Below are 20,471 nucleotides of genomic sequence, written 5' to 3'. Positions count from 1 at the left end.
GTAAAATACTATTCTACAGATAGGTATCCTATAACAATAGTTAAATAAAATTAAAAGGTAGATAAATGTGTGTACCAAGTTATCGTCTGTTTGTGATCACAGTGTTTAATCACCAACTACTTTTATTCTATTTATTCAGTGCTCCCAAAAAAAGGCTAAATCTAATTCCACAGGCATAACACACGTGAACCCTCATGCCACGGACTAAGCAGGTGTGGTTACCACCACAAGACTATTAAAAAGCACACCCATTCATCCTACTTTCCTTCACAGAAGAGCTTATGTGTAGGATACATAAGAAGAGAAATACATCTACAGAAGACTTCATTTTAATATACTCAAGATTCTGTCTTAAGAGGCCTTATGAAAGTTGTTTACAAATTTTTCAGTTAATTTTAATATTGGTCATACGCATAAAGAAACTCCAAAATAGATCACTTATAGCTATTTACGCCTCATGTATTACTAATGAATTCAGCCAGATGAGACGGCAAAAGAGTCCATCACATCAATTTGTCTTAAGTTTATAGATACAAAATTTTCAGTTGATAAAATTTGTATTATCTCCATGATTTACAAAAATGAATATTCTTGGGGCTTGAAATCACTAACATTATTTTTGCTGAGTCCATGGCACACAAGAGTGCCTCAAATATTATTGTCAAACGAACAAATGACATTAAAAAGTCTGCTTCCAATTACAACTGTTTGGGGGGAAAACTATGAAAAAGGGAAAAATACTTGCAATGGTATTCTAAAAATATCCATAAAGGAAATATTTATAAAGTACTTAGAAATCTTTTGGCCCAAAAGGAGTTCTATATAAGTGCTTGTCATTAGTGTTATCATGTAAATCTACTTTGGTTCACAACAATCTTTGTAGCTGCATTAGTATAACTCAGTAAGTCATTAAGTCACTGGTAAAAAGAATTCAAATATGTAAGCATCAATAGTAAGGATGTAATTACCATCACCTATTTTATATGTGGGGGAAAAAACCTATCTTACAAATGAATCAACATTTTCCTTCAATGATGGTTAACCCAGTAAGACTTTAACACACAAGAAAGGTGAATTAAATCTTAAGAGTTATCCTACATCCTCCATCAAAACAAAATAATCCCTTATAGTTCAGTATGTCTTTTATCCAGTGTATTTATATAATTCAGAACTTTGTAAAGAACTACTGTGAGTCATTTCCACATATAGCTAATAAATTTAATGAAAAAGAAAACATCAAAATCCTAAGTGATAACAGAGCTATGAAAATTTCCCTTCTTATTGAAGCAGATTTTAATACAGGAGAATGCTAAAAAAATGTTTGGGATTTACTCTTACACTTTGGTTGCTGACCACAAAAGAGGTGAAGACTGAGGTAGTTTGAAAATTCTGTGAGTATTAAAACAGACTATAGTTTTCATTCTCTAAGGAAGAATGCTTTGGGCTATGTGAAGTACCCTCAACTTCCAGGGACTAAAAACAACTGCTGCGATGAAAGAGCAGAGTAGTTAGGGTTAAGGAGGTGGCTGTCTTCTATCATGAAACTAGCGAGAATACCTACTTGTTGACAGTATTAATGTCAGCTACATTTCTCTGCCTCACTTAAGGCAGTGGAATTGTGAAAAAACATACGTATTTTTAAAATAACATGTCATTTTTAAATACGCTAGGAACAGTCTCCATTTCAAGGAAATCCAATTGTGAAATCTCTTCTAAAGGTTAACTGAATAACGATCCCCTAATTTACTGAAGTATGATTAAAAACTTTATTAAGATGAATATAAAACTAAAGTTTACTAGTTTGTGTTGCATGTAAGTGGTAAAATAAACCATAAATGCTAAATAATATAAAAAAATGATATAAACATAACTGGGTAAAAGGGTTTGGCTAACCATGTAAGCATGTAATTCAACTGGAATGAAAAAAAAACCCACAAAATCAAAACCTTCCAGTACATTTCAGGGAGGTTCACAACAGTGAGCCCTTTAATTAAAACTGCAGGCAAATTAAGTAACAGGGATGAGCGATGGCTGCAATTACGCTATTCTTTTACTTCACATTTCAAATAATTGATGAATTGCTAAAAGATAAATAGATTTTTTTAAAACAAATAGCAAAAATTTTATAATAACAATCTAAATCAATTACTGTCCAAAAAGGAATGTGTAGTTCTCTTTAAGGCAAAGAAACATGGGGGAAATTGTAAATGAATTTTCAGAACTATAACAATCCGTGGAGATAAATAAATTCGTTTTCTACACAATAAAGTCAAAGCACCTTTCTCTAGATTTTAATCTCAATTATATGAATAAAATTTACATTGGACTTCATTTCTTCTGTTAAAATTAGCTATGCATCATGTCACGTGGTTTCAGTACTTTCACCAAGGAAATCCTAATACACTGAAACATTTTCTAATATTAGAAAACTAAGCCAAAGTATGTTTCTTTTTAAGTAAGTAAATCTTAGCGTTATCCTACATCCTCCATCAAAACAAAATAATCCCTTATATTCAGTATGTCTGAAAAATCCCTGTTTTACATTAAAATAAACACTAAATATCAAAAAAAGACAAATATGAAACTAATTAAAATGTTGCTAGATATATATGCTGAAATCTTTGTAAGATTTTGCAATGAGAAAATTAATAGGGAAAGTATACTTATTTTCCTTTGTGAACTATTTTTATTTTTGCATAGAATAACTGGGGTGTAGGCCAGAGGTGCGGGGTGGTGAGAGGATTCACCAGAGACAGAGTGGGGAGCAGAACAGGCAGATTTACTGAAACACACTGCTGAGGGGAGCAGTGGGTGAGACAGGAGAGGTCTGCTGCACCACATGTGGGTCAGCTCCGTGGCCAGGGATTGAGCAAAGGCCTTAGTGGCGATAATGCTGAGACTTAATCCCTAGGCCCTGGTTTTCCTTTTTGAAGATTTTGTTTTAAAACACTATTTCTACACAGATGAATCTGCTCTAAATATTTCCTTATCCTTATTTTTAACTTAATTAGGTTGAGAGAACTACAAGAGATAGTGAAAGGCAGCAGATTGAAAAAAGAGAAAACATATCCTCCCCTCACTACAAAAGCACTATTAACACAACATAAATACTATTTACATCATTTCCTTCCATTTCTTTAATGTTCCGAGGTGTAGGTAGTCAGTGACATAGTGAAATGATTAACTCATTAAAACTAACTTCTGTCCAAAATGACAGTTTCTTACCATCTTAATTTTAAAAACTCATACAAGTAATAGATGAAATGTTAGATTTTACTGGTACACAGGGTACAGCAGTCCAGTTGGTTTTTCTGAATGAAAAGAATGTTTATAACATAAGTGGGTGGACATCATATAGTGATAACTAGATCCTTCTAAGAAATAATTTACAGAAAAGACATATCTATAACTAATTTCTGCTTTGTATGTAAAATGCAATCTGCAGTTTAAATTGCTAAATGGAAGATTTAATTCTTGCTTGTAATTCCAGCATTACTAGATATGCGCGTTACCTCAACAATATCCGAGTTGGTTCTGCTTTCGTGAGGTTCATTATATTCTGTATACTTGAGAAGGACTTTGTCCATATCAGTGCTGGCGTACTGGAACAGTTTGTTAGAGCTGTTGAAAATGATGAGTGCTATTTCACAGTCACAGAGCACACTAAGTTCATAGGCTTTCTTCATCAAGCCAAACTTTCTCTTTGTAAAGGTGACCTAGACAACCAAAAAAAAGGTGTATTTTTATTAAAAGCATTAGTAGTACCTGAATAGAGGCTACCTGAAGATTAACTCCTTTTTTAATATTGGGGCCGGGTTTCAACAACAGAAATAATCCCCGGTCCCACGCTCCACGTGAGCATCTTCTTTCCTCTCCTTGCTGGAGGCCTACATTTACCTCACATCTCTACCAGCTCTGAGAACAGAATCTTTAGGCAGTATTCCCTTATCCTTGACTGCACCCCACTGCATAAGATGAAGAACCAAAGCAGGAGACAGCTGATCAGTGTTATCATTCATCTTAAAGTTACCACTGGAAACCGCAAGTCCCACTCCTAAGTAACTCATCGTCATTCAAACTTTAATCCTTAAACAACTAACCATATCCATTAATCTAACTCACATTTGTCCTCCCTCCAAAGCCCTTCTATTGCAATCACTGAAATTCAGTCTATGATCAACAAATTCCCCAACATCCTCAAATTCTTCTCTCAATATTTCTTTCTCTAAATGAAACTCTCAATTAGAGACCAACTCTTGTTTGTTTTCAAGTATCACCACCCCTATACTCAAGGCCCTGAAGCCATCTCCTTTTTTTTGCTTCCTATTTTCTCTTCCAAATTATTTTTCTTTCCATTCCCTTCAAAAGCCCCAGATATTTTGAAGATTATACCATGAATTACACGACCCAATGATCCCCTTTGTGATGGACACCAAATGGCTCTGGTCACTCTCCTTCATGGACTGATAAATGTATTCTCTTTCTAGCCCTATTCTTATCTCTGCTGACTTTAGCACCTGCAAAACAAACAAACAAACAAACCAAAAAAACTGCCTATACCTTGGCCAGTTCTTTTATGTCCCACCCTTCAAATGATTAGCTTCCATCAGACGTCAATCACCCATTCCTGCTGTTACACCTTTAACTCTGCAATCAACTATAGTCATATCACCTCCAAATCTCAATTTCATGCATTCCACTTTGTCTCCTCTTCAGCTCTATTTTGTATTACCTCTCCAGAAATTCTTCAACTTTTTAAGCAAGTCCTCCAATCCACATGACTCACCACTTCATTACTATCTATTCTCAAGTCCTTTCTCCCCTCTTTAAATTCCATGATCTACTACTCTCTTACAAACATATTAAGACCTTTACCCTTTCATCATCAACATACTTGTCCAGGGCCTGATCCCCTATATATACACTCAATCATCCCTGTCATCTTTATGCAAGTAGTTTATAATTCCTGGGAACAGGAACTAACACACACACGCAGTTTCTAACCTAGTCTAATTCTCTTGCCCCAGTCTTCATATTCACACCACTGTAACTCACACCACACCACTATAACCAACAACAACATTATTTTTCAAGAGCATATGGATTACTTAACCAAAATGACAAAAAGCTGGGTCCTAACATGTTTCAACATTTCACATGACACAATTAAAATCAAGCTAAAAATCATTAACTAAAAAATCATTAACTTTAATAACAAAAATCTCCAATTTCTTAGAAATCAAGCAACAGATTCCAGGAAATCATGGGTTAAAGAAGAAATTTCAGTATAAATTTGAAAATATTTTCAATAGGAAAATGACAAAATACTAAAACTTGTGAGACACAGTTAAATCAATGTGTCTCACATTCACATTTTCCCTTATAGGGAAAAAATTAGTGCTATATAAATTTGTCAGGGGAAAAAAGGAAAGCTGTGTCAATGATTTAAGCTTCCATCTGAAGATATGTAAAAGAACCACTGTCCAAAAGCTATCCAGGAAGATAGTATCAAGAAAAAAACAGAATTAATGCAATTTAAAACAACTATACAATAAAGACTAAAGTTCCTTCTTTGAAAGGGTTAATAAAACTCTCAGCAGGACCAATCAACTAGGAAAAAAAAAAACCACAAGGAAACACATATACTACACAAACTTCTCTAGAGAACATATCCCAACTTAATTTATAAGTGAAATACACCTTGTCATAACCTAACAATGATATAAGAAAAAAAAAATTCCAGACCAGGGCATCCCTGGTGGCGCAGGGTTTGTTGAAGTCTCAGAGCTATCAAGCCATCACCAGCCACTGCAGCATGTGTTCAACCCCTGGCCAGGGAGCTGACCCCCATGGTGCAGCAGACCTCTCCTGTCTCACCCACTGTTCTCCTCAGCAATGTATTTCAGCAGATCCACCTGTTTTGCTCCCCATTCTGTCTCTCACACACCCCCACACCTCGGGCTTGTAACCTACTTTTTTTAATATTTTATTTTATAAAATTCTTACATCATTTTTCATCTTTGCACAATGTATGCATTTTCATTTTGGTTATACTCCCCATACAATTGCACCCCCCCTTATTTTGACTCTAGTCCTTCCTCTCCCTGCCCCTCCCCCCCGCCCCATAGTGTGTCTCTGGTTTATAGTTGCTTGTTGATTTTGATTTTTACTTTGTATTAATTAGTCTTTTTCCTGGTCTCTTATATTTAGGTTTTCTAAATTCCTGCTATGAGTGAGACCATCCAGTATTTTCCTTTTTCTTTCTGGCTTATTTCGCTGAGCATGATCCCTTCTAGCTCCATCCATGTTGCTGCAAACTGCATTACACCCCACTTCTTGTATGCATAAATAAAAATAAATCTTTAAAAAAAATTCCAGACCAATCTCACAAATAATTTATGCAATAATATAATAAAATAAAATAAGAATTTTTAAAAGAAAATAATCTATCACTGTTCAAAAGACTTTCTTCAATCCAGTTTACCAGCAGGTCTAATTATTCCTACTAACATATCTACCAGCTGCTCAGTTAAGTTTTGTCTCAAATTAAATCAGTATTACCAGGTGCTACTCAAATTCTGCAGATCTTCAGTATTGTTTTTGAAATTTTTCCTGATATGCAACCTACCCAGAGTAGTATTTTTTTCTACATATGGGTTTAATCTGTAATTCATTTATAATAATGTATATAATTATTTTTCCTTCTTCTCTCTAAACCAACAAGTTGACTTTCTCAAAGGGCTAGAGAGTAAAGATTTTATTTAGACCTATTGGTCATACAGTTTCTGTGGCAACTAATCAACTATACTGTTGTAATGTAAAAGCACCTATAGACTATCCATTAAAAAATTAGCATGGACTACTCTAATAAAGCTTTATTTGAAAAAAACAGGCAGTCAGCCCTAAAACCATAGTTTGCCAATCCTGTTCTATATTCTTCCAATTTCTGGTGTCCACATGTCAGTAGTATTATAATAACCCTAAATTTATAGAGGTTCACTGGCATTGGCACTGAATATAAGTTCGCCGCATTTTATTAATTACAGCTGAGTATTACACATAAATGTTTTATAAATATTTATAATAAAGAGTTGCAAAAAAAAAATCAGTGTTTACTGCTTAAGCAAAAAATTTAACCCACCAGAATACATTTACTAACAAGTGCAGTTATATATTACCTAAATTATGAAAGAGGTAATAACTTAAAACAATGATCAATATACAGAAAACCAGCAAATATAATCAAATGTATAAAAGATAAATCTATATAATGAATAGTAGTGACAGTACTGCAATGATTTTACTTTCCATCTTTTGCCTATATTTTCTATAATTAACATTTGTGAAGTCTGTAATGATGGGGAAAAGGAATTTGTGAAAAGATACAGGAAAAAATGCCAAAAGTTTGTGATTGTTAATATTTTTTCACAGTTTTGGAAATAAAAAATTTAGACTTGAAATTAAGAAAGACTCAACCATTCTATACTATGTTCCTCTTAAAAAATTTACATTAATTAAATAGGTACATTAAAAATTTTGCTTACCTGTCGGTTCCTTTCATCCATTATGCGTGTGATTTGTATTTTCTTCCGCCCCATTTTCAGTTACCTTTCCTTCCTTATATTCCAAAAATTTGACTCAGAAATTAATTTTCTTCAATACCCTAATGCATCGTACACAGTTTTGAGTATTTCGGCTTTTAGTCCAAGGGTTACAGCTGAAAATATTCTGTAAGATGTAAAAGAAAACACAAATTAGAAAATTTTAAATTCCATAAATCTGCAAAGCATGATAGTGTTATACAAGTTTCAGACCTATGCTGCACACAGCATAATTGACATTTCTGGTTATAGAAAATTAACAAATTGAAGCTTTTCAATTTTACCTCTAAAACACCTCATGATAATTTTCATGCCTCTAGTTCTGGCAATTATAACCTTTGAGTTTTTCTGAATTCATACAATAACAGTAAGAACAAGAGCCAATACTGAGATTTTTCTATGTGCCAGGCACTTTTTGAAGTACCTGATATGAACTAATTCACTCCTAATTGTAATCTTAAAGTTGTTTATGATTATCATTTCCATTTTACTAATAGGGGTACCTTACCGAGCACAGAGATATTAAAAGATGGGTCCAAGGTCAGTAAGAGAGGGGAAGAACTTAGGATATGAACTCAGGGAGTCTGGCGCCAGAACCTCTTCTCTTAAACATAATGGAATTGCCTTAAAAACTTCTGATGGTTTCTATATCAAATGATGACGTATCCAATATGCTTTTGCAAACTCTTCTTGCAAAGGGTCTTAATCACCAGCAAAATTACTATTCACTGATATCCAACAAGACAAAATATACTTTCATAATAATATGCACTTAAATGAAGTACTATTTCTTTAAACATTTAAGAAACTCTTTATCAGTCTAGAGTTAGTTCAAATGTCATCACCATGATGAAACAAAGACCAATTGACCTAATATAAACTAAAGTAACCTATCTATGAATGTGTATACAAATCCCAAGTCCATTTTCCTCTGAGACTGAATCCATCAAGAACAAAATTTTTTATTCCATTTATCTCTACAACAGAATGACCGGTAATGAAATGATATAATCTAATATAATCTGAATGGTTATGTCAAAAGCCTAAAACTTTAAAACTTACATAATAACATGTATGGGTAGACAGAAGAAAAATAACAATTTCTCAGGAATTTTGCTGAATTACTTTTAGTATTGTGCATGTATATCTATAAAACTTCAATTGTACTGTGCAAATCCTGTGTTTCTGCTCAAATCTGGCTTTTTGCTCAAAACCAAGGAGGCTTTCATTTCTTACCATGACCAGCATGTATTTCTTTCCTCATTCACACAAACATTAATTGATCATCTACTAGCAAAATCTATAACCTACTAATTTATTACCTGCCTGCAATAAGTGTACTTTCAAACACTGACCTAGGTACACATGATTAAGTGTTCAAGAAAAAAAAAATGATTTCTGATCTCAGAGTTCAGTCTATAGGAGAAAAAAGAACATTAAGCAAACCATCATAAAAATAAGCTTGTACAATTCAAAATTTTAAATTTCATTTATCTGATTTAAATTCATGAGTCAGGGAAGGCTTCCCTGGGTCTAAGAGCATATATACTAAGCAGAGAGAAAAACACACAAAAGTCCCATGACAAGAGGGAGCAGGGAACAAGAGCGGAACTGAAAGATGACTAGTCACTGGTGGGAACCCATCAAGCAAGCAGCTTTGTTGTAGAATATTTTCGTTTTCTTAACAGATTACATTGTAAACAGTGTAAGTCAGCTTCCTCCAAATCATGTTCCCTAACAGATCACATTGCATCTAATTCCCATTATGACAATTTGCACTGTAGTAAACCACAAAAATATTCATATATTTTACAACAGAGATATTATACCTGTAAAATAAATGCACTATAGTATTTTGTGTAATATTAAAAATTCTGAATTCCAACACACAACATCTGAGCGTTTTGTTTCTGACAGTGAAGTAGGTTGCTTCAAGACAACCTTCCGCTGAGAAGTAAAAGAAAGAAAAAAGTAATCTGTTTAAAATCACCAGGCAACTTTAAAGACAGTGACAATTTATACTGAGAAAGAACAGGTGAGAGTAGACATCATGATTAATATCTAGAAGAAACAGGTGAGAGTAGATGTCAAACTCATTTCCCCCCCTTAAGTTATTCGGAGATACTAAATACACTGGCCGAGAAACTGAGAAATTCAGCAGTTTTCAAGAATTGTATTAAGGTAATGTGAACTGACTAGCGGCATTAGTTTAGCTAATGCTAGTAAGATCTTTATTTTAGCAAAAGTAAATATAAGCACAAAGATATCATCAAAGTTCAAATTATCTTATTTTTCATACAAAATATACAAAAACAAAAACAAAAAACACAGTCAAGACCTGATTGAAAAACCAAGATTTTATAATGTCAATAGAAATAAGACACACAGTAGATTCAGGTAATAGTATTGACAAAAAAAGGACTCTTAAATAAGGTCATTTAATGTGTTCAAAGTATTAAAAACCAAAATAAAGAATTTCAGCAGACAATAAAAAGTATGGAATACATGAAACCAAAAGATACAATTTTGAAAAGAGAAATTAAGAAATCAATAAAGGAGTTTACTAATAGGTTAGATACAATTGAAGAATCAATAAACCAGAAGAAAAAAAAAATCTACATCGAAGTCCCAAAATACACAAGAATGGGAAATTCAGAAGAGTGTGAAAAAAAATTATATAAATGGAGAAAAGATCTCAAATACTGCAACTGGAGTTGCAGGACTGAAGGGGATAAGATATTGAGAAGAAAAAATTTGAAGACAAAAACTTTTAAAAACTGATAAAAGACATCAAGTCACATTCAAGATCTACAAACACCCAAGCAAAACAAATACAGAGAAAGCCATACTTTGGGCACATCAAAGGGGGTAAAGATCCAAGATCCATTTATAATAATAACTCTCCAAAAAAATGAATGGGACCTATGTAAATATTATAAAAGCTGTATATGACAAACCTACAGCCAGTATCACACTCAACAGTGAAAAGCTGAGAGCAGGAACAAGACAGGGATGTCCACTATCAACACTATTATTCAACATAGTTTTGGAAGCCCTAGCTGAAGCAAATAGACAAGAAAAAGATGTAAAAGGAATCCCAATGCAAAAAGAAGTAAAACTGTCACTATTCGCAGATGACAGCCTAATATATACTTACAGAAACCAAAGGATTCTACCAAAAAACCTGCTAGAAATAATAAACTAATAAAGTGGCAGGATACAGTCAATACACAAAAACCAGCGCATTCCTATATGCAAACAATGTATAAGAAAGAAAAACATAGTTCCATTTGTAATTGCACCCAAAAGAATGAAATACCTGGAAATAAACTGTAAAACTCTGTTAAAGGAAACAGAACACCAAAAAATGCAAAGATACCCCATGTGCATGGATTGGAAGAATTAGCATCATTAAAAATGGCCAAATTACCCAAAGCGATTTACAGATTTAATGCATTATCTATCAACTACCAACAACTTTTAAAGAAATAGAGCAACTGTCAAATTTATATGGAGCCACACAAAGCCTTGAAAAGCTAAAACAATTTTCAAAGAAGAAAAATGGAGGAAGCACACTTCCTGACTTCAAACAATATTAGACAGCAACAGTAATCAAAACAGTGTGGTACTGGAACGAAAACAGAAACTCAGACCAATGGAACAGAAGTGAAAGCCCAGAGACAAGTCATTATCAACATGGACAGTTACTCTTTGACAAAGGAGTTACAGACATACAATGGAGAAATGATAGCATTTTCAGTATATACTCTGGGAAACACGGATAGCCACAGCCCCCAAATTAAGGAAGTATTAATTTCATACACACAAAAATTAATTCAAAATGGATTAAGATTTGGACATAAGAACTGAGACCATAAGGTACTTGAAAGAAAATATAGGGGACACACTACAGGACATCCACCACAAAGATATATTTGGGACTCAACCCCAACAGCAAGGAAAACAAAAGCAAAAATAAACAAGTGGGACTATATCAAACCTAAAAGCTTTTGTACCTCAAAAGAAATCGGGCCTCCCCTGGTGGCACAGCGGTTGAGCACTGGGCTGCGAAGCTGCCAGCAGCCTGTGCAGCACAGGTTCGATCCCCAGCCACCGGTGAGGGTCCCAAATGGCATGCAGAACTCTCCTGCTGCCCGCTGTTCCCCTCAGCTGTGTATTTCGTCAGTCTGCCTGTTCTGTTCCCCACTCTGGCTCTGGTGAATTCTCTCACCCTTCCGAGCTTCTGACTGTACCCAGTGCTTGCATAAATAAATAAATAAATAAACAAACAAATAAATAAATAAATCTTAAAAAAAAAATCATCACACACACACAAAAAGGCAACCTACAGAATGGGAAAAAACACTTGCATTCCATACATTTGACAAAGGGTTAATCTCCAAAATTTATAACTATTTACACAATCCAACAACAAAGAAGCAAATGAAACAAAGAAATGCCTAAGAAACACCAACAGACACTCCTCTAAAGAAGACACTCAGATGGCCTACAGACATAAGAATTGCTCAACATAATTTATAAGAGAAATGAAAATTGAAACTACAATGAGATACCACCTCACCCCTGTGAGAATGGCCCCTATAAAAAAAATGTTATTAATTAATATTGGGGAGCAGGTAGTGAAAAAGGAACTTTTATCCACTGCTGGTGGTACAAGCCCTGTGGAATACGAGATAGATATTTCTCAAGAAAATAAAAATGGAAATTCTGTATGACACAGCAATACCAGCAATTAGGTATTTATCCAAATAACACAAAAGCTATTAATACAATAAGATTTATCTACACCTATGTACATAGCAGCACCAGTCACAATTGCCAAGTTATGGAACCAACCCACAGTGCCCCTCAACAAATTAGTGGTTAGAGAAACTGGAGCATATATTCAGTGGAATATTACACAGCTATAAAGATGAAACAATGCACCTGGGACAATATGGATGGACCTCCAAGTGATTATGCTAAGTGAAATCAGTCAAAAAGTGAAAGATTTGGGATGGCTTCACTCATCTGTAGAATATAAACACCTCCCCAAAATTATACACAAACACTAATAGGAATAAAAATATGAACTCGACCAAAAAAAAAAGAAGACGACACTGATTACCAGAGGGAACAGATGAAAGGTTGAAGGGGGTGGGAGAGGGAGGTATATGTGGTATGGGCATGGGTGGTTTGGTAGAGGGAAAATTAAGTAAATAGACATATGAGACCTCAAAAAAAAGAAAGAGTGGGGGACAGTACAAAAGATGTGAAAGAGGTCTCCTTGGTGACACACAAACACAAATTCCTGTCCACTGTCCAGCCACCAGAGTTATTTCCTAGATATATATGCCTTTAGGTAAATTTCTTTTACCCCTAACTTTCCAATTTGTTAAAATAAGAATAAATTTCATACAGGGTTTTATGAGTATTCATTGTGATAAAGTACCCTGCACAAACCAGGTGTTTAAAAAATTATACTCTCTATTATTGTTGCATTTATTCTAGCTCCAGGTACCCATTTGTTAATCATACAATTAATGAGGGTAACAAAAGCTTGGCTGCCACCAAGGAAATACCGGAAAGAAAATTTTAGATAAACAATCCATTTCTAATGAGAGTTAAGAGTTAGTTATTTGGAGGAAAACAATCGTCCTCTTTCATGAAAGGAAGAATCATCTCCAATTTTACCTACAAGAGCATTTTTTCTTTTTAACAAGTCTTAATTTCAAGCCACCGACATCATAATAAATGAATTATATTTATCAACAGAATTCTTTATTGTCTGAGGAACTTTTGACTACAAAGAGAATCACTCCTTATTCTCCAATGTTCATTTTCTTTACTGGGTGTATATACATAGCATTTTTAAATAAACATTATTAGATACTTAGAAGATAATTCTTATTCCTTTAGTGTTAATGAGGAAAATAAAATATGAAACAGTAAATAACCTAGTATCTCTAGAAGCAATCTGGAGTAAAGAAATCTGTAACTAATCATTGGTCTTTTCCTCCCACAGGAAGAACACAATATAGATAAATCACAAGGAACTATGCTAGTAAAGACATTTACAATGAAACGGTAGAACATGAAAATGAAAGAAAAGACAGAAGAAGCCCCCAAGCTAACTACCCCTGCAACCACCCTTCCACTGAATTTCTTGTTATAAATGACAGTAAAATTTTATTGTTTGAGTTAGCCTCTCTGTTACTTGCAGCACAAAGCAATCCTTCATATACACATAGTTTAAGAGCTGATAATAATCTGTTAATAATCTGTTCCCCAAAGAACAAGTAAGCTCTAAATCATTTTAAAATGTTTTGGGGAGGTCATTTTCATATCAAATCAAAAATATTCTTTCCCTGATCTATTAATTGATTTTGTAATATTTATTCCAGTCATAAAAGACATACAAACGGTCCAGCTAAAGTGTTCATAAAACCAAAATCTTCTATACTCATAATATCAGATGATAAAGGAGGCTAGGAAAATCAAAAGAGTGTCACAAATAACAACCATACAACAAATCACATTTATAGCCTTAAAAATTAGTTTCCTTTGCAGTTCTAAATAAAGCTATGTCTGATATACTACAGGCAGGTAATCAGTGGTCCTTACGAGAAATAATATGTGACCTGGGCACTCAAAATCTGCTAACTAGCAGCAGTGCTAGGTAAGTCAGAAGTACACACGTCGAAATCACATGCAAAAGAAAAGGCATTCATGACTGTAACAAAGTTAATGTAGGAGACAATGCAACAGTAAAGTTCTTGATTTAACTACTCATTGCTTTCTGAAAATTCCAAAGTACCTTAATGACTGCTTTAAAATTTTCTCACATTCTGCCAACTAGTCAAAATTCAGTATCTGTTTCTGCCAGCACAGTGAGACTGGTTTTTTCCTTCACCATAGTAAAAAGCTCTGTGGCCACAGCTCTCAATGGTGTAACCATCAACCAAAAGCAACCTGGACAGCATTTATTTTACAGGCATTCAATACCCAAAAGACATTCCACACCATCAACTGAGAGCATAAAAACGAAGACAGAAGATCGGTGATTTATTTTTTTAAAGACTATGCTTTAGACTTTCTGCAAAGGAGTTACTGAAAAAGAACAATTATTTCCTATTACTTTAACCAAAGCCAGATCCTGAAAAAGGAGCTAACTGTATACTAAATTTAATTGCCTCTTGCTAGTTTTTAGTAGGCACTAACAAATACTGGTATAAAATAAAAATCTTGAACTCTGGTGCTAAGAGAAGTCAATATTAACGATTAAAGATTCATTTCGCTATATCACCTCATTGCCTTAATTTTCATTTCTCCTCTCAAAACTAAGAAACAAAACTACTGAGAAACTGAGAAGAAAATGAAATGACTGAATTGAGTAAGATTAAAATGCAACCCTATGCTACTAACAATTATCTACTGACCGTAAAAAGTTAGTCAAGATGTCACTATTACAACACCAAAACTATGTTGGGACTCCTAATACACTTTCAGAGCTCATTTTCTTTGCCGTATGTCATTTACCACAACTGTAATTATTAATTACTTGTACAACTAAATGTTTAATTTCTTTTTTCCCCTTACCAAGCTGCAAGTTCAGTGAGAAAAAGGATCAAATCTGTTGCATTTGCCCCTATTAACTCCAGCAGCTACCTAAGGGTCTAGACCAGAATAGATGCTCAACAGTTGCTTAGTTAGTGAATGAAAGCACGGCAAAGATTTCAGGGGGTGGGGGAAGGGAGATAGGTAAACAGGGTGATGGGGGACAAGTGTATGGTTATGGACAGAATTAGACTTTTGGTGGTGAATTTAATGTAGTATAAACACATGATGATTTTCAATGATGCACACCTGAACCTTAGTGTTATAATGTAATACTACAGCTAGCTAGCTGTCTAGATAATCTATCTGAAAGAAAAATGTTAGGCCCCAGGCCATGAAAACTAAGAGACAACCCTTGGAAGGCTGTCAGCAGTTCTTCATTGAATTGCAAAAGGGTAGATAATTAACACTTATCTACATGTGCCAGTAGCTCTATTATAAACATTAAAATATGTTTGTCTCATTTATTAGTCACAATAATGTTTAGTGATTAGCATTTACTCCACTTCCTAGATGAAGCAACTAGAAGCACAAATGGCTAGTACTCACACAAAATGACACAAGGAGGTAGAGCCGAAGATTTGGCTCTAATGCCATGTCTTTCTACAACAGTGTAGCCTGGATACTGTATAGCTGAAGAAAGACTATTAGTCAAAAATATCAAGGGAAAGGCCTCCCCGGTGGTGCAGCGGGTTGAGCGCAGCGCTGTGAAGCTGTCAGCAGCTGCTGCAGCACCAGTTTGATTCCCAGCCCACCAGAGAGCAACCCACATGGTGCAGCAGACCTCTCCTGTCTTGCCCGCTGCTCCCCTCAGCAGTGTATTTTGTCAGTCTGCCTGTTCTGTTTCCCGCTCTGTCTCTGGTGAATCCTCTCACCCTCCCATGCCTCTGGTCTGTACCCCAGCTCTTGAATAAATAAATAAATATTTTTAAAAAGTATCAAGGGGACATTTTTTGGATGGGAGTAACTCAAACTCCAAAATCTTTAAGGGGCCATCTATTTCCAATTTCATGATACATGCTACTTTGCAGTAACAGAGTATTACGATAACTTCTACCAAGTTATGCACAGTTGAACAAGAGAAACTAGAGATTTAAAAAAGACCACAACATTGCACTACGTCCTCTGCTAACTCCAATATCCTAACATTACAAAAGGCTATCAAAAAAAAGACAGGGGAAATTACCAGTTCAGAGCAGTTCTAACCTCCTAAAAGGGTCCCATCTCCCAATCCCTCCTATTTTCACAGCAATAACAACTTTCCCTGCCCACCAGGAATATCTGCAAAGGAACTTGAACTACTACTTATTTTCCACTACTATCCCTGCTTCAAGGTAACCTAAAAGTAAGGGGGGAAGGAAGGGGGGGGAAGAGGGGAAGAGGGGAGAGGGAGAAGGAAAAGAGGGGAGAGGGAGGAGGCGGAAGGGGGAGGGGAGGGAGAGAGAGAGAGACACCTCCCAAATCTAAATTCTTAAAGGCATCACAACTTCTGGATTATCAACAGTGCTGGGGAAGGGGTGGGGGGGGGGGATTCTAGACTGTTGTTCCCTTAGCTGTTTACTATTTATTTTTAATAAATGGATCTATAAAATTGATTGATAAAAGGCAGCGACTCTCAATTTAAATGGATATTAAATTCAACTGAGGAGCTAAAACAATTTGTATGCATGAATTTACCCTTGTCTCACAATAAAAGTATCAAATCATAATTGCAATTAATGTGCAAGCAAGAGTAATTTTTCAAATTTGCACCAATTATGATGATGCATATCCCTAGTTTGGAGCAAGTGTTTTATCATAACACCAAACTCCCTATTCAAACAGCAACTGGCTATGTGTGAGCGTGAAGTGACAAAATCACATGAGTCAAGTCCTAATTGTATTAAAATCTACACCCTGCATTTGATAGCTACATTTATAATCATTTCCAGAAAGAAATATTTTCTCTCCCATTTCCTTGAATTTCATGGTTATGTTTTTCTTTTACTCACATTTGATAAAGAAAGGCACAAGAAGAATTTTATATCCTTCAAATTTCTATATGAGGTATGAAATCATTTATAAACACACCAGGAAGCAGGAAAACATATATCTGGTTACATGAAACAGATAGCTTGATCTCTATTACTTGGGTATAATTATTAAATAAGAGCTCTCACTTTCAAATACAACTTGGGTTGCCAATAAGTCAAAATCTTAAGTAGGGCACTGCTTGTTTTTTAATTCAGTTCTAATTCACATATCATAGAACTGATCTTTTAAAAAAGTATATAATTCAGTTGTTTCTTTTCGTTATTCAAAGTTGTGCAACCATCCTCACTGTCTAATTCTGGAACATAGTTATCATCCCAAAAAGAAACCCAATGTCCATCAGCGATCGTTCTCCATTCTTCCCTCTCTTCAACTCCTGGCAATTAGTGATCTACCCAATGTCTCTATGGATTTGCCTATCCAGGACATTATATTTAAATGGAATCATACCATATGCAGTCTTTTGTGTCTGGCTTCTTTCACTCAGCAAGATGTTTTCAAGTTTCATCCTCACTAAGTACTATCAGCACTTCATTCCTTCTTTGGTTGAATGATACTGTATTTTTTTGTCTAGTCCATGTTTTAACTCTGTAACAGTTGATTCAGAGACACCATCTGCAAATATATTCTTTGATTCAGCAGGTTACTTTTTTAACTTTCTTGATAGTGTTCCCGGAAGCATAAAGGCCTTTAATTTTGATGAAGTTCAATATATCTATTTCTTATTTGGCCGCTTGTCCTAGTGGTGTCATGTCTAAGAAACCTTTCCCTAATTCAAGGTCATAAAGAGTTAAGTTTGTATAGTTTTAGCTCTTATATTTAACTTTGATCCACTTTAAGTCACTTTTGTACAGAGTGTGAAATAAAGAACGAATTTCTTTTTTACATTTCGATGTCTAGGTGTTCTGGCACCATTTGGCAAAGATTACTTTTCCCCAGTTAATGTTTCTGACATCCATATCAAAAGTCAAGTGACCATAAACATATGGGTTAATTTCTGGACTCTCAATTCTACTCCATATCCATAGGGCTGTATTTATCCTAAGTTATACTGCAATCTGGAGTAGTGAGCTTTGTAGTAAGTTTCTGAGATCAGAAGTGGGAGTCATCCAACTTTATTATTTTTAAAGGTTATTTTGGTTAATTCTTGGTATCTTGAATTTCCATATGAATTTTAGAATTTTAGAAGTCTGTCAATGTATGTAAAAATATCAGCTAGGATTTTAAGATGAATTGCACTGAATCTGTGTGGGGAAAATTACAATCTTAACAATATTAAGAATCCCAATCCATAGACACAGTATGCCTGCATTTAAGTCTTCTTTAAGTTCTTTTAACAATGCTTTATAGTTTTCAAAAGTACAGGAGTAGCACTTCTTTGTTAAATTTATTCCTAAGTATGTTAGTCTCTGATGTTACTAGAAATGAAACTATTTTCTTAATTTCATTTATGGGTTTTGCTGTTAGCACCCTATATTATCTCTTGATTCAGAAACCTGCAATGATATTTTTAAAAAGGGTAATTAGAAAAGTTTACTGTGAGCAAGTAAGTATAAATACCCTGGGTCATTTAATTATCTACTAGAAGAGGGGGGAACCAATCTGAACAAAAACCAGTGGCTATCCATTTAGCTAAATGATCACCTTGAAAAAGCAGAATCAAGAAACCTCAGATAATTATAATCCCAATTCAGTCTCAAAAATGCAACTACATTTCTCTCTCTTCCTCTCTCTCTTTCTCTCTCTCTCTCTCTCTCTCTCTCTCTCTCTCTCACACACACACACACGTTTCCCTTATAAAATACATAAACAAAACCACTCTCAGTCAAACTTGAGGGAAACTATCTTACTGTGATTTGTAATTCAGACAGAAGGTCTTTGCCCTTGCAGAATTATCTTTCAGTTACTTTTAATATAGAAACATTTTTCTTTGTCTCCTCTAAAATAGAATATTTTCATTACAGTTTACAAACAATTAAATCTAGGCAGAAAATCAAATTCTAAATTAATTTAAGGCTATCATTAAACTACTGTTTTGGAAAATGACTGAAGCATTCCATTTTAGCCAGAATTGTGCATGCTGTATCTAATTACACTTTTTAAATGTTATTTGTATGAACACAGTGGTGGCTACTAGTATTTCAACATGGAAAACAAACTATTTTTTATATAAATCTCTTATACTTATGATCATTATTTGAAAATGTAGTTTTGCTGTGTATAACTTTCATAAAGGGAGACCATCCGCTACAAACATTCACATTTTAATTTTATAAAGTTCTGACATACAATATAAAGTTGTAATATTTTAGGTAAAATTCAAAAACACATCTCACTTAAGAAATAAGATCAATAAAGGAACAGAACAGACAGCATTGAGAAAATAATCCCTTACTAACTGTAACTAGAAAAGGGACTGCTTAAAGAATTCTCCAGTATCATAACAGATATTCTACCCTGCAAAGCAAATCAAATGCTATAAATCTATCAAAAGAATGGCAAGAAATCATTATAACTCAAGGTCATGAGGAACACTGGTGAAGGCCAAACCCATATGGGAGACAACAGAGGATGACTGGGGACTGAAATCCAGTTTGTTCTCTCCTCTTTAAGTCCTGAGCCTAGCAGAAGATATCATCCACCTAGCAAGCTGTGGCCAGCTATGACTCTTTTAAAGAACTACTTCTTAGAAGAGTTAGGACAACTGAAATACTGAATATTGCTGCCTTTGCCTGAAATCATAACCCTACGGTATCAATTCTTACAATGTGTTGACAACGTGTAAAATTATCAATATAGCAAAACATAAGTAGGTTGGGGAAAAAGAGAAGTCATCTAAAAATCTAAACAGTGGCTTAAGAAATGGTCTCATTCTAGACTCAACAACAACAAAGAAAACAATCCAGTCCAAAAATGGGCAGAAGAGCTAAAAAGAAACTTCTCTGAAGAGGAAATGCAAATGGCCAACAGGCATATGAAAAAATGTTCAATATCACTTGTAATCAGGGAAATGCAAATCAAAACTACCATGAGATACCATCTTACACCAGTGAGAATGGCACATATTAAAAAAACTAGCAACAACAAATATTGGCCAGGGTGTGGAGAAAAAGGAACTCTTCTGCACTGTTGGTGGGAGTGCAAACTGGTCCAACCACTATGGAGAGCTGTGTGGAGATTTCTGGACCTACTAAACATAGAGCTTCCATAGGATCCAGCAAT

The 20,471-nt window shown here is 34.7% G+C and overlaps 1 protein-coding gene across 7 annotated transcripts in view; it reads right to left on the bottom strand.

The window, feature by feature from the left end:
* The window catches only part of MEF2A (myocyte enhancer factor 2A), a 97,887-nt gene that overhangs the window by 48,261 nt on the left and 29,155 nt on the right, over positions 1–20,471 (bottom strand). For all 7 annotated transcript variants that reach the window (XM_054694766.1, XM_037510063.2, XM_037510064.2 and 4 more), the window contains exons 3-4: positions 7,545–7,728; positions 3,513–3,716 (exon numbers count right to left, since the gene is read on the bottom strand). In XM_054694766.1, coding sequence (XP_054550741.1) covers positions 3,513–3,716; positions 7,545–7,598 — 258 coding nt within the window. In that variant the 5' untranslated portion in view covers positions 7,599–7,728. The remainder of the gene's footprint in view (positions 1–3,512; positions 3,717–7,544; positions 7,729–20,471) is intronic.

The sequence above is a fragment of the Talpa occidentalis genome, unplaced genomic scaffold, assembly GCF_014898055.3.
Source record: "Talpa occidentalis isolate TD23 unplaced genomic scaffold, MPIMG_talOcc4v2.1 talOcc4.14, whole genome shotgun sequence".
Lineage (NCBI taxonomy): Eukaryota > Metazoa > Chordata > Mammalia > Eulipotyphla > Talpidae > Talpa > Talpa occidentalis.
Note: the sequence above shows the minus strand (reverse complement) of the source record. Positions and strands in the feature narration are given on the sequence as shown.